At 39.5% G+C, this 12,468-nt stretch overlaps 1 protein-coding gene across 6 annotated transcripts in view; it reads right to left on the bottom strand.

The window, feature by feature from the left end:
• Btbd10 (BTB domain containing 10) overlaps positions 1-12,468 on the bottom strand; it is a 63,129-nt gene that overhangs the window by 14,597 nt on the left and 36,064 nt on the right. For all 6 annotated transcript variants that reach the window (XM_045145025.1, XM_045145029.1, XM_045145027.1 and 3 more), the window contains 2 exons: positions 4,343-4,539; positions 1,488-1,773 (listed from right to left, as the gene is read on the bottom strand). In XM_045145025.1, coding sequence (XP_045000960.1) covers positions 1,488-1,773; positions 4,343-4,539 — 483 coding nt within the window. The remainder of the gene's footprint in view (positions 1-1,487; positions 1,774-4,342; positions 4,540-12,468) is intronic.

Genomic DNA, 12,468 nt, shown 5'->3' on the forward strand with positions numbered 1-12,468 from the left:
AAGTCTCTTAAGAATCCAGTGTCATGAAGTTTTCTCATACTTGAACTATTTTATAAAAAAGAACTTTATTCTTTTTAGATCAATATGAATATTTAAAAATACCTTCAAAATGGCTGAAGTAAAATTTCAAATATATACTTTTCTGTTCTAAATTTTATGTAAAATTAACAATGTCAAGTCACCTTCCTAATTGCTTTCATCAGTAATCTCCTGAGGATACTAAAAATACACCTTCTCATGGATGTAAAGACCGTGTTGAGAGAAATCACTTAGCTACTCAAAATGTACACCACAAAGGCTAGATGTGGGTTACACAGCTGTAATCTCCCCACTCAGTAGACAGAGGCAGGAGGATCACTGCAGGTTCAAGACCAGGACAGACAGACAGCCACTTACAGAGTAAGCAGAGTATTTAAAAAGAAAAGAGTACACAAAATCCCAACTCATAATGCCAGGGTTTATTCTGCATTTTGGGACCATCTCCTCTGCCTTTCTCACACACAGTATACTACACCATAATCATCACATAAGCAAAATAGAAAAATGCTACAAGCTTTTTCCTCATGTTAGCTTTTACTTCATTTTACATACACCTTCCATTTTAATGACAGATACTTACTTTACACTTGAAAATATTTGATCCTCATTTTGGACATGATATGTTGAGTACATATTGTCTAATATCCTTCTTAGATTGTGTTTCCTATAGCTACAATTTTTTTAAAAAATATTTTTTACTTACTTGTGAGGAGAGAGAGAGAGAGAGGGAGGGAGGGAGGAAGAGAACATGCATGCCAGGACCTCTTGCCAATAGAAATAAAATCCTGAAGCGTGCACCACTTTCTGTGTCTGGCTTTACATTAGTACTAGGCAATTCAACCTGGAACAGCAGGCTTTGCAAGCAAGCACCTTTAACTGCTAAGCCACCTATACAGCCCTAACTTTAATCTATTATCCTGTACCTGCACATGTCTACTTAATAACGCCATTCTATTAAGTATACTTTCCTGTGGCCTTTTTTTTTCTTCTAAATTCCTACATCAAAAGACAGTTCATGTTAAACTCACAACTACCCAAACATTTTTCTTCAAACAAGGATGATACATATCCTTCTATATCTGGTAGTTAAAATTTAGAATCAAATTTGGAAAATAGGTAACTGCTAAAGTTCATCTGCTTAGACTCAATCTATTGTCTCAATCTGTAGAGATCTTTTAGTATTCTGTCTTAAATGACAATTATATTTGCTATTACTACTGGCACTCCAGAAAATGTCAGAAATAAACTCACATTCAAACTATTGCTCTACCACATTCTAGTTGTATTAACTTATACAAGTAATTTAGCCTCCAAAATCCAGTTTTCATCTGTAAGATAGAAATGCTACATTCTAATGGATAATCACTGAAATTTATATGAAAAAGATGAGTGAAAGGCTGTGGAAGTGCATCAGGGCTAGTCACATACAGAGGAGCAATGACACGAACCTGCCCAACATTGTATTTGGCTGCGCAGTAAAAATGGACGGGTCTACAACAAATCTTGTGTTATCCACAATCAGGGTCACTCGTTCTGATGTTCTCACACTCCGAGCGCCTTCTTTTGCATTTTCATATACAAAGACCATCTCTCCAGAGGCCTTACAGCTACCGTCTGAACTTGACTGACTACTGTTTCTGCTGCTGTTCCCAGCACTGCTCATGGAACCATTTGGGGAGGGTTTTTGAGGACGAGGACTGCTTGGACGAGAGGAACTATGATCTTTTTCTCGTTCTGAAATACAAATATTAAAGTTATATAATTTTTTAAATTCAGGAACTGTATCTTTTAAAATATGTGAATTAGAAAAGCTGTTTAAAATCCCAGCATTTCTGTTTTTCTATTTCAAATATATATATATATATATATATATATATTTTGAGGTAGGGTCTCACTCTAGCTCAGGCTGACCTGGAATTCACTATGTAATCTCAGGGTGGCCTCAAACTCACAGCGATCCTCCTACCTCTACCTCCCAAGGGCTGGGATTAAAGGCGTGAGCCACCATGCCCGGCTTCAAATATAATTTTCAAGAACTCAAGAAGCAATTTATTTCCCAGCAATAAAACCCCAAATATCAAAATGTTTTCTAAAATCTTTATTTGTAGACTTTTAGCTGATTACTTGGCCCCATCTAAATGTCAAACTTAGATAAATTTTATCTTATTATTCCACTAAAAATATAATACAGAAACCCAAATATTCTCACAAGTCAAACAAATCACCCTGAAAGTCAGTAAAAGATTAATAAGAATATCAATTTTCAGGCATGCTAAAACCAACAGTTTATCTCACAAAAGGAAGAAAATCACTAAGGACAGTAGAAAGTATTTATTTTTCAATGGCTCTTATTATCTACTATAAAGTAGGGTTAGCAGCAGTGCTATACTGTTCTCTTGCTTTTTGTTGAGATGGAGTCACATGTACCCCAGACTGTCCTCAAACTTGCTAAGTAGCCATGGTCTGATCCTCCTGTCTCCAATGGGATTGCAGGTGTGCACCACCTACCATGCTCAGCGGGAGGCTTTCTTCCCATTTTCATGTTTGCTTAATAAGGCAATGATACAAGTTTTATTGGCTCTATAATTTCCATAGGTAGGAAGTACTGCTAAAATTTTCTTTAGATGCTCCAATATTCCATAAAAGGGAAATAAAAACCAAGATTTTTGTGGTAAGTTTTATTTAGAAGTTAGATCACTAAAATTTAAAGGTGACCTAAAAATGTACCTCTGTTTCATCAGTTTCTGCCAAATTCCTTCATGACTCAGGCTACTCAGAACGTTCTGTACAGCACTGCTGACTCTATAATTAGGTTTGCTATACCTCCAGAGCTATTCTGACATCCCTCTCCCCACTTACTGCCCATTTCCACAATGCTGGTAGCATTCAAAAGCAAAATTGATGAAAGTAATAAAATATATTCTGCTGGCTTACAAAGACTAAAATCTACATGTATGAAACTTAATTCTGACTGTTACTTGTTCATTTCTAGTTTGTAAATATTGGCCTATCTTCAACCTATTTAATATCATCTTCTCTACACAGTTAAGACCTAACATCAATGATTCTGATTTACAACAGATTATTAGAAACTACCTCATAGAGTTAAAGTATGTTTTGTTTTGTTTTGTTTTGGTTTGGTTTGGTTTGGTTTTTTGAGGTAGGGTTTCACTCTAGCCCAGACTGACCTGGATAGAATTCACTCTGAATTCTCAGGGTGGCTTTGAACTCATGGCAATCCTCCTACCTCTGCCTCCCGAGTGCTGGGATTAAAGGCATGCGCCACCACCCCGGGCTTTAAAGTATGTTTTTAAAAAATATATTTATTTATTTATTTGAGTGAGAGAGAAGTGGGCAGATAGAAAGAGAATGGGTGAACCAGGGCCTCCAGCCACTGCAAATGAATTCCAGACACATGCATCACCTTGTGCATCTGACTAACGTGGGTCCTGGGGAAATGAACCTGGGTCCTTTGTCTTTGCAGGCAAGTGCATCAAGGGCCAAGCCATCTCTCCAGCCCTAAAGCATGTTTCTATTTGCTGGTGACTGGGAGGGCTTTGCATATGTTAAGTTGCTACTCTACCAATAAATGTCCTCTTTTTCCCCCCATAGGTGTTAGAAATAGAACCCAGGGCTTTGCAAAAGCTAAGCACTGTCTATCACAGAAGCTATGCCCCAGCTCAATGTCGGCATACTAACTGTGTGTCCTCTCTGGGGGAGTGAAAGCCAGCGAGTTGGCGTTACCTAGGCACACTCACTGCGGTGGTGCTTTATGGCCCCACCACGTGCTCTCCAGCTGCTATGCTCATACGTGGAGATGAGGGGAGGAAGAGAAAGACCAGAGTTGTTTAAAATCCGAGCAAGTAACTTCATAATGGTTTCTTTCACTTTATTTATTAGTGTGATTATTAGTGATTCCTAGCAATAATTTACCTAACTAAAGCTATTTTAAAATAAACCACCGCATGATCAATAGCGAGTCCTAGCAATAATTTATCTTACTACAAGCTGTTTTATAATAAATAACTGCTAAGAATATAAAAAATAACTTGACAATTTCTTTTAAAATCTATTTATCAACTTCAAAGACTTTTCATAGTTTTCATAGTGCCTCAGTCTTTAAAAATTCATTCACCTTCAAGTTGCAGGTAATAAGTTGTTTCTTCATAGCAAGATCTAAGGTTAGCTAAAATACCAAGTGGCTCAGAACAAAGACACTAATTTTACTTGGAAGCATTAGGCACAATTTAATGTCTCTGCAACTTAAAAAGACACACTTGTAAGAACTAGCTGGCTTACGTACCAGCATGGTGCTGTCGTGTTGGAGAAGTCACGTTTCTAATGCAAGGAGTGAGCTGAGACTCTGCTCTCTCATGAGATGAATCCCGTGATCTGTCACTTGACCTTCGTCTGTCTCGAGAGCGCTCATGTCCCCCACTAGCACCATGTAGGCTCATTTTGGTGTGGTCAACTCCTCCTTTTGCCACACGCGAGGGAGTACTGATCATGTAGAAAAGAAAAGGAAAAATTAATCAAAAATAAAATCAAAAAGTACTCAAAGAAAAACACTACTAGTATAGCTGATGTTTTCAATGCAATGATCAATATTATTTTCCAATTCTGAAATTTAAGTTACCTCAAGCCTTTATGTTTCATAAATTCTGGACTATTGTGTCCATACAGACCATGCACATAATTGACCTCAATGTTTTATGAACAAGAAAACTAAACCCCCAAAAAGTTTGCTGACTGTTTCATTTTATGTAGCCCCAGTGAGCCCTTAACCTGAAATCCTCTCCTCAGCTCCCCCTACCCAGCATGGTATTACAGTCCTACACGACCATGTATGGCATTAGCTGACTTTCGAGTTAGGAGTGGCAGTAGTAATAGTAGGTAGTCCACTTTTTTTTAAATTTATTTTCCTTATAAGGAAAAAAAAGAGAATGTCAACTTCTGAAACACTTCAAAATCTGAGTCCAGCAAAGTAACTGGACTCCTTATAAATAAGTTTCCAAGCTAACTTAAATCAACTCACTTTGAGAACTGTTTTCAAACACTATTATTTGACAAAAAAAAAATGCCAACTCTACATGGAACAAGGACCTCAGCATTAGTGTTCTCTCATTTTTGTCACAGAAGCTGATTTTTGCAGATGGCAATGACTACTGGGGAGACTCAAAACTTGTCCAAGTGTTAAGAAGTGACACCTGAGAGCCAAAGGACAAGGAGGAATGCTTGGAGACACCTTTCAGACCCCAAGTGGTCAATGCATTCATGATGTCATAGCAGCTATTGCAAATGTTGGGCCCATCAACATGTCATTGTGGCTATGAATGATGGAGGGCAACCCTCCATCAAAATAGAAGGGACAAAAAGCCGGGTGTGGTGGTGCACGCCTTTAATCCCAGCACTCGGGAGGCAGAGGTAGGAGGATCACCATGAGTTCAAGGCCACCCTGATACTACATGGTGAATTCCAGGTCAGCCTGAGCTAGAGTGAGACCCCACCTGGAAAAACCAAAAAAAAAAAAAAAAAAACATAGAAGGGACTAATGGGAAAGAAGAGGTGGTTCTGTAGGAGGGCTACAGGGAGGGTGGGTAAAGAAAGGACTGGGAAAGGCTTATGATCAAAATACCTTATATACAGGTATGAAAACTATCAATAAAAAATTAAATAATTTTTGCAACACTCTACTGATTACAGAAAGTCAAAGAAATGAAATTTTAAAACATCTCATTTATAGTAAATTCATCTGGGAGAAGTGAATAACAGAATGTTTAGCTAAAATGGACTACTAATAGACTTCCCTTATATGATTATTTACTTCGTTATTCATACTATAGACATAGTGCTGTGTTTAATGACAACAAAATTGCTTCTCAGTCTTTGGCTAAGATCAAGGCACAGTATTTGTTCTTATCAGTACAGATGTCAACAGAAAGAATGGCTTCCTCTGGAGACCCCAGAGCAGCAATAATACATAAATGTAGAAAACGAAACAGTTTAAGCCACCCAACTTCTAAATAAAAAAATTTATGCCCCAAATATATTAGTACTAAATAAATGACAGATAACAAGTGCTCTAGGATCTCTAAGGAAGAAGATATCACTACAGATTAGAGCTCACCATGAGTGCACCATTTCCTGATAGAAACATAAGATTTCAATAATGAGAATACAATGCAGGTGGAGGAAAACTGACGTCAGTAAAATAATGAAAGCCAGGCCTATGTCAATTTATAGTTATCATTTCAGGATATATGACAGTTCGTAGTTTCAAAATATATTATATATTTTAGCCTCGTTGTAGTTACCTTAATGTTGCTGGGACAAAGTATCTGACCAAAAGCAGCGGATGGGAAAAAGACTTATTTGTCTTACAGTCTCAAGAGGAAGCTCCATGACGGCAGAGAGGGATGGTAGAGCAGAGGCTGAATGACATCACCTCTGCTACAGCAGGTGGAGAACATCCGTATGAGTGAATAGAGCTCTGGCAAGAGGGCTGGGGAGCTGGCTGGCTATAACACCCCCAGGCCTGTCCCCAGTAACATCCTTTCTCAAGAAAGGCTCCACCTCTCAAACTGCCACCAGCTGGGTACTAAGCATTCAGAATATATGAGTTTGAGGGGAACATCTGATTGAAATCACAAGTATAGTTAGAGTCAAATTGTCCTTTAACAGTAAAGTTGCATGATATTTTTTAATTACTTAGTATTCAAAACATAGAATCTCTATCTGTAAAATGTAGATAATATTTAGATTATCTTTTTAATTTTTATTCATTTATTAGAGAGAGGTGGGAGACAAATAAAGAGAATGGGTGTGCCAGGACCACTAGCCACTGCAAATGAGCTCCAGAAAAAATGTGCTGCCAAGTGCATCTGGCTTACATGAGTTCTGGGGAGTTGAACCTGGGTCCTTAGGCTTCACAGGCAAGCACCTTAAATGCTAAGCCATCTTTCCAGCCCCTATTTACTTTCTCTTTTGAAAAGAAATATTATTTGTGTGTGCGCGGACCAGCTAGTGTGTGAATGCAGGCACACACGTGTCATGGTGTGCGTGTGGAGATCAGAGGACAAGTTTTCAGGTTGGTTCTCATCAGTCCACCTCATTTGAGGGAGTTTTTCTCATCATGAATTCTCGTGGTTGTTTGTTTGTTTGTGTGTGTGTATATATATTATGTGTTTCTTTGTTATGCCTTGAGTTTCCAGGATATTCCTGTCTCGACCTCGCGCCTCGCCATAAGCATACTGGGATTACAGAAGCCTGCCACAGCATCCAGCTTTTTTTTGTTTTGTTTTGTTTTTTTGTTTTTTTGAGGTAGGGTCTCACTCTGGTCCAGGCTGACCTGGAATTAACTCTGTAGTCTCAGGGTGGCCTCGAACTCATGGTGATCCTCCTACCTCTGCCTCCCGAGTGCTGGGATTAAAGGCGCGCGCCACCACGCCCGGCTGAGTCCAGCTTTGTACAAAAGGTCTGGGAATCAAACTTGAGTACTTCAGTATGAGTGGCAAGTGCTTTATCAACTGAGCTATCTCTCTAGGCCTAGATTCTATTTACTTTCTAAGGTTACTATTAGGATTTTTAAAAGTCTAATAAATAGAAAAACTAGCAATGTACTTAGCATGATAAAAGCACCTCTTAAATGCTAGCTATTACAGGTGAGAATGATGAAGTTCTCAACTTCAAGTTTACTCAGTCATGCAGTATGAGCAGAGATGGCAGTAACACCATACACTAAACAAAGCCTTTTCATTCATTTCAGTCATCCCTCAATAATGTTATAGTACTTTCTTTGACTAAAAGAGCACACTGGTTGGAATTTAATCTTCTTAGTGATTTGGAGGCTGATTTAAATCCTCTAGTGACTCAGGGTCATGTCTTTTTGGGGGGGTTATCAGCTATAATGTCATTTGTTATTTCTGTGGTTGGTTTTATTATGAAGAGCAATCATCACCTTGCTATAACACAGACTATAAGGACAGAAGATAAGGCTGACTTTTAGTTCCCTAATAGTTGATCCTAGGGAAATAAAGTCTGCCTATCATCCTTTATTGGTTTTGCTTCTCATAAACCTAAAGAAAAAGACAGGTTTACTCCTATTTCTAGAAAAAAAGGCAGGGTGGTGGTGGTGGTGCATGCCTTTAGTTCCAACACTCAGAGGCAGAGGCAGGAGAATCGCTGTGAGTCTGAGGCCAGTGTGGAACTACAGAGTGAATGCCAGGTCAGCCCGGGCTAGAGTAAGACCCCACCTTAAAAAAACAACAAAAAAATAGAATTATATTCTTACACTATAATCTATTTCTTCACATAGAACAAACCAAAAGATTCTGCCTGCCTTTACAAAGATTTTATCCTGAAGCAGGATAAAAAGAAGGATCATATGTAGAAAAATAATGCTTCAAATTATTATGACTGCCTAAGTTTTAATAATTTTGAATCACAAGAAAGCACATTTCCTAAATGTGAGTCTAGTAATTTAATAGACAGATGGTCCAATCACAACTACTGCTAAGGCAAATGCAGGATCAATGTGCAGACTGAATAAGGGCCAAGTAGACTAATAAAATGAAAAAGTGTTTCCACCAGACATCTTTTTAGCTATGAGAGTAGATACTGTGAAGCATTCTGATGAAATATTGCCTTTGTCTGTAAACTGCTTAGACTGCAAATATAAAAGTGTCATCATATGCGTCCATCTTTTTAAGCCAAACAGTATGGATCCTGAATCAGGCTTTCAAAAATCAGATGCTATAGAAGACTAATTATGTCTAATTAGATAATCAGTAAAGCACTCTAAAGGCCAAAACAGTCTGTGCAAAAGAAAATGAGGACAAGCAAGTTCAGAGAGACAGCTCTGCTACAGGCTGCATTTAAGAGACTGCACTGTACGAACTGAGGACAGGGAAAGAAATGAGTAGTTCAGCCCCAATATCTACTATCAGTCAAGGCAAAATAATAGGGATTGCATTTACTTTTCTGTCCAAAGCAACTCCACAAAATAACAGAAAATACAAGAAGCAGTGATTTTCAAGACTAAGTACATCAGACAAAAATAAAATAGAATAAATCGAAGTAGATAAGACTAACAACTCTCCTTTAGATTTACCTTGAGTTTCCAGAGTAAGCAGAGAGAAGGAAACCGATACAAAAGCCCAGGGATTCTCCAGTTAAAAATACAGCTATGGTGTGGCACATGCCTTTAATCCCAGCACTCGGGAGGCAGAGGTAGGAGGACTGCCGTGAGTTTGAGGCCACCCTGAGAATACAGAGCAAATTCCAGGTCAGCCTGGGCTAGAGTGAGACCCTACCTCAAAAAAAAAAAACCCCCACAAAGTTGAAGTGCTGTGTTAATAGGAGGCTGGGGTACTTGGGAGAAGTGCTAGAAAGGAGAAAACAGTGCAAAGAAAACCCACAGACCCGTGGTCTTCCATGAGCACCTTACTTGCTACCAGTCACTGACACACAGAATGAATGTGGAAGAGTGGAGGCAACCACACCCAGCACGCACACTAGGCCAGTAATAGCACCTGTGGCCACAGGTCAGGCTGAAAAGCCTCGTAATTCATAAGGCAACAATGAAGAATGTGGTCTCTGAAATACATAGTAATTAGACCTAGACTGAATGCTGTTGCAACCAGACCTCTCAACAGCAGGACTACAAAGCACCAACCTGCTTCCAAATAACTGCATCCCACAGCAAAGCTTGAGAATGCTTACAGGAATAAGACCCAGCACACACCCAAGCAAGAAAAATCCACAATGTATGGCATCCAATCAAAAACCAGGCATGAGGGGCTGAAGAGATGGCGTAGTGGTTAAGGCACTTGCCTGTAAAGCCTAAGGACTCATATTCGACTCTCCAGATCCCACATAAGCCAGATGCACAGGTGAGGCTAGTGCAAGGTTGCACATGCCCACCAGGTGGCACGAGCGTCTGGAGTTCGACTGCAATGGCTGACGGCCTGGAGTACCAATTCTCCCTCCCTCTCTCTCTTAAAAAAACAAAAGGCAGGCATGAAAAGTTGGAATGCATACTCTGATGGAGGAAGGATGGGGGAAGGAAGAAGTAGAGGTCAACCACAACCAAGCTGGAACTGACACGTTATAATTAGAAATAAAGATTTCTGGCCAGGCGTGGTGGCGCACACCTTTAATCCCAGCACTCGGGAGGCAGAGGTAGGAGGATTGCTGAGAGTTTGAGGCCACCTTGAGACTACATAGTGAATTTCAGGTCAGCCTGGGCTAGAGAGAGACACTACCTTGAAAAACCATGAAAACAAACAAACAACAACAACAAAAAAACCTGAATGGAATTAATAGGAGGTTATACAATATAAAGTAAAGTAGGTAACAGGAAACACCCAGAGTGAAACAGTAAAAAACAGAAAATCTAGTCAACATCAAGTGGCCTAATGGAATCCACAAAGGAAGCAAAGTAGGAAGAGAAAAAGAAGAAATGTCTGAACTTCTTCCACATTTACTGGAAAATACAAAGCAACAGAATACACAGGACAAACTGACATGGATTAGACACAAGGTGGCTTTTCCTGATAGGCAGTCAGCTAGGGATTGACCCACATTAACTCAGACGTCACTGCCCTGGCAGGACTAGAACTCCAATCTGGTTCGACCTCATCCAAGATGGCTGTAAGCAGCAGCTTCCTGTTTCTTCCTCCACATCTCCCTGGCCAAGCCTGCGTGGGAGCCCCTCTTGAATCAGCATCCTCGCCACAACAGATAGAAGTTACTTGACTGGATACACCAGACAAGCCTAACTATATGCTTCCCAGAAGAAACACACTCTAACTACAAAAGGAAGTGGAAAGATATACTATTCTAGTACTAGTCCAATGACAGCACAAAAGTCTCATAAATAGCAAAGCAAAACTAACACTAAGTTATTTCATAAGGTTCAGGGGCTAATTCATCAAGAACACATTACAATCCAAATTGCACAACACAAAAACTGATAAAATTATGAGGACTAAATAATTCCATAATTATCAGAGATTTTAACATCTCTTACATAATTTATGCACATATTTATTCAGGTGCTCAGGAGTGAACCCAGAGCCTTGTGCTCGGTAAGTATGCACTTTACAATTGAACTACACTCCAAGATTTGTCACATATTTAAAAGTAGAGCAAGCAGATAAAAATCAATTAATGCTATTTTAGTAACACCATCTACTGATGACCTAATTAATATATAGAACACCTCACTGAACAAGAACAAAGAACTTACTCTTTTTTTTTAATTTTTTATTTATTTATTTGAGAGCGACAGACACACAGTGAAAGACAGATAGAAGGAGAGAGAGAGAATGGGCATGCCAGGGCTTCCAGCCTCATGCAAACGAACTCCAGACGCGTGCGACCCCTTGTGCATCTGGCTAACGTGGGACCTGGGGAACCGAGCCTTGAACCGGGGTCCTTAGGCTTCACAGGCAAGCGCTTAACCGCTAAGCCATCTCTCCAGCCCAAGAACAAAGAACTTACTCTTTTTATGTGCACACAAATACAACAGACCGTATTAGGGGCAATAAAACAAATTTCAATAAACTTAAGCAAATTTTTATTTTTTTTGGTTTTTCGAGGTAGGGTCTCACTCTGGTCCAGGCTGACCTGGGATTAACTATGTAGTCTCAGGGTGGCCTCGAACTCTTGATGATCTTCCCACCTCTGCCTCCCAAGTGCTGGGATTAAAGGCGTGCACCACCACACATGGCAACTTAAGCAAATTTAATCATACAAAGTATTTCTGAGATTGCAATAAAATTAAATTAAAATTCAGTAACACCTTTACCTAAATAGCTCATGGGGAAAAAAGAAGTAAATAAAGAAAAATTTAAAACATGAATGAAAAGAACCTGAAAATTACCCAACACATCAAAACCTGTGTTCTGGCATGGCAGTATAGCAGTACTTAGGGGGCAAATCCTAGCATGTATTAAGAAGAAAAACTAATGGGCTGGAGAGATGGCTTTGTGGTTAAGGTGCTTGTCTGCAAAGCCTAAAGACTCGGGTTCGATTCCCCAGTACTCATGTAAACCAGATACACAAAGTGACAGATGCATCTGGAATGTGCTTGCAGTGGCCGGAAGCTCTGGTGCACCTGTTTTCTATCTTTCTCTCTAAGTGCCTTTTACTCTCTCAAATAAATAAATATTTTTTTAAGTAGAAGAAAAATTTGAGGGCTGGAGAGATGGCTCTGGTTAAAGCACTCGCCTGCAAAGCCTTACAACTCAGGTTTGGTTCCTCAGTACTCACATAAAAACAAATGCACCAAGTGGCACAATCATCTGGAGGTCATTTCCAACAGCTAGAGAACCTGGCACACCTATTCACACATTCTCTCTGCCTCTCTCCCCTTGAAAATAAACAAATACAAAACTGAGCTGGGGAGATGGCTTAGTGGTTTAAAAG

The sequence above is a fragment of the Jaculus jaculus genome, chromosome 3 (assembly GCF_020740685.1).
Source record: "Jaculus jaculus isolate mJacJac1 chromosome 3, mJacJac1.mat.Y.cur, whole genome shotgun sequence".
Classification (NCBI taxonomy): Eukaryota; Metazoa; Chordata; class Mammalia; order Rodentia; family Dipodidae; genus Jaculus; species Jaculus jaculus.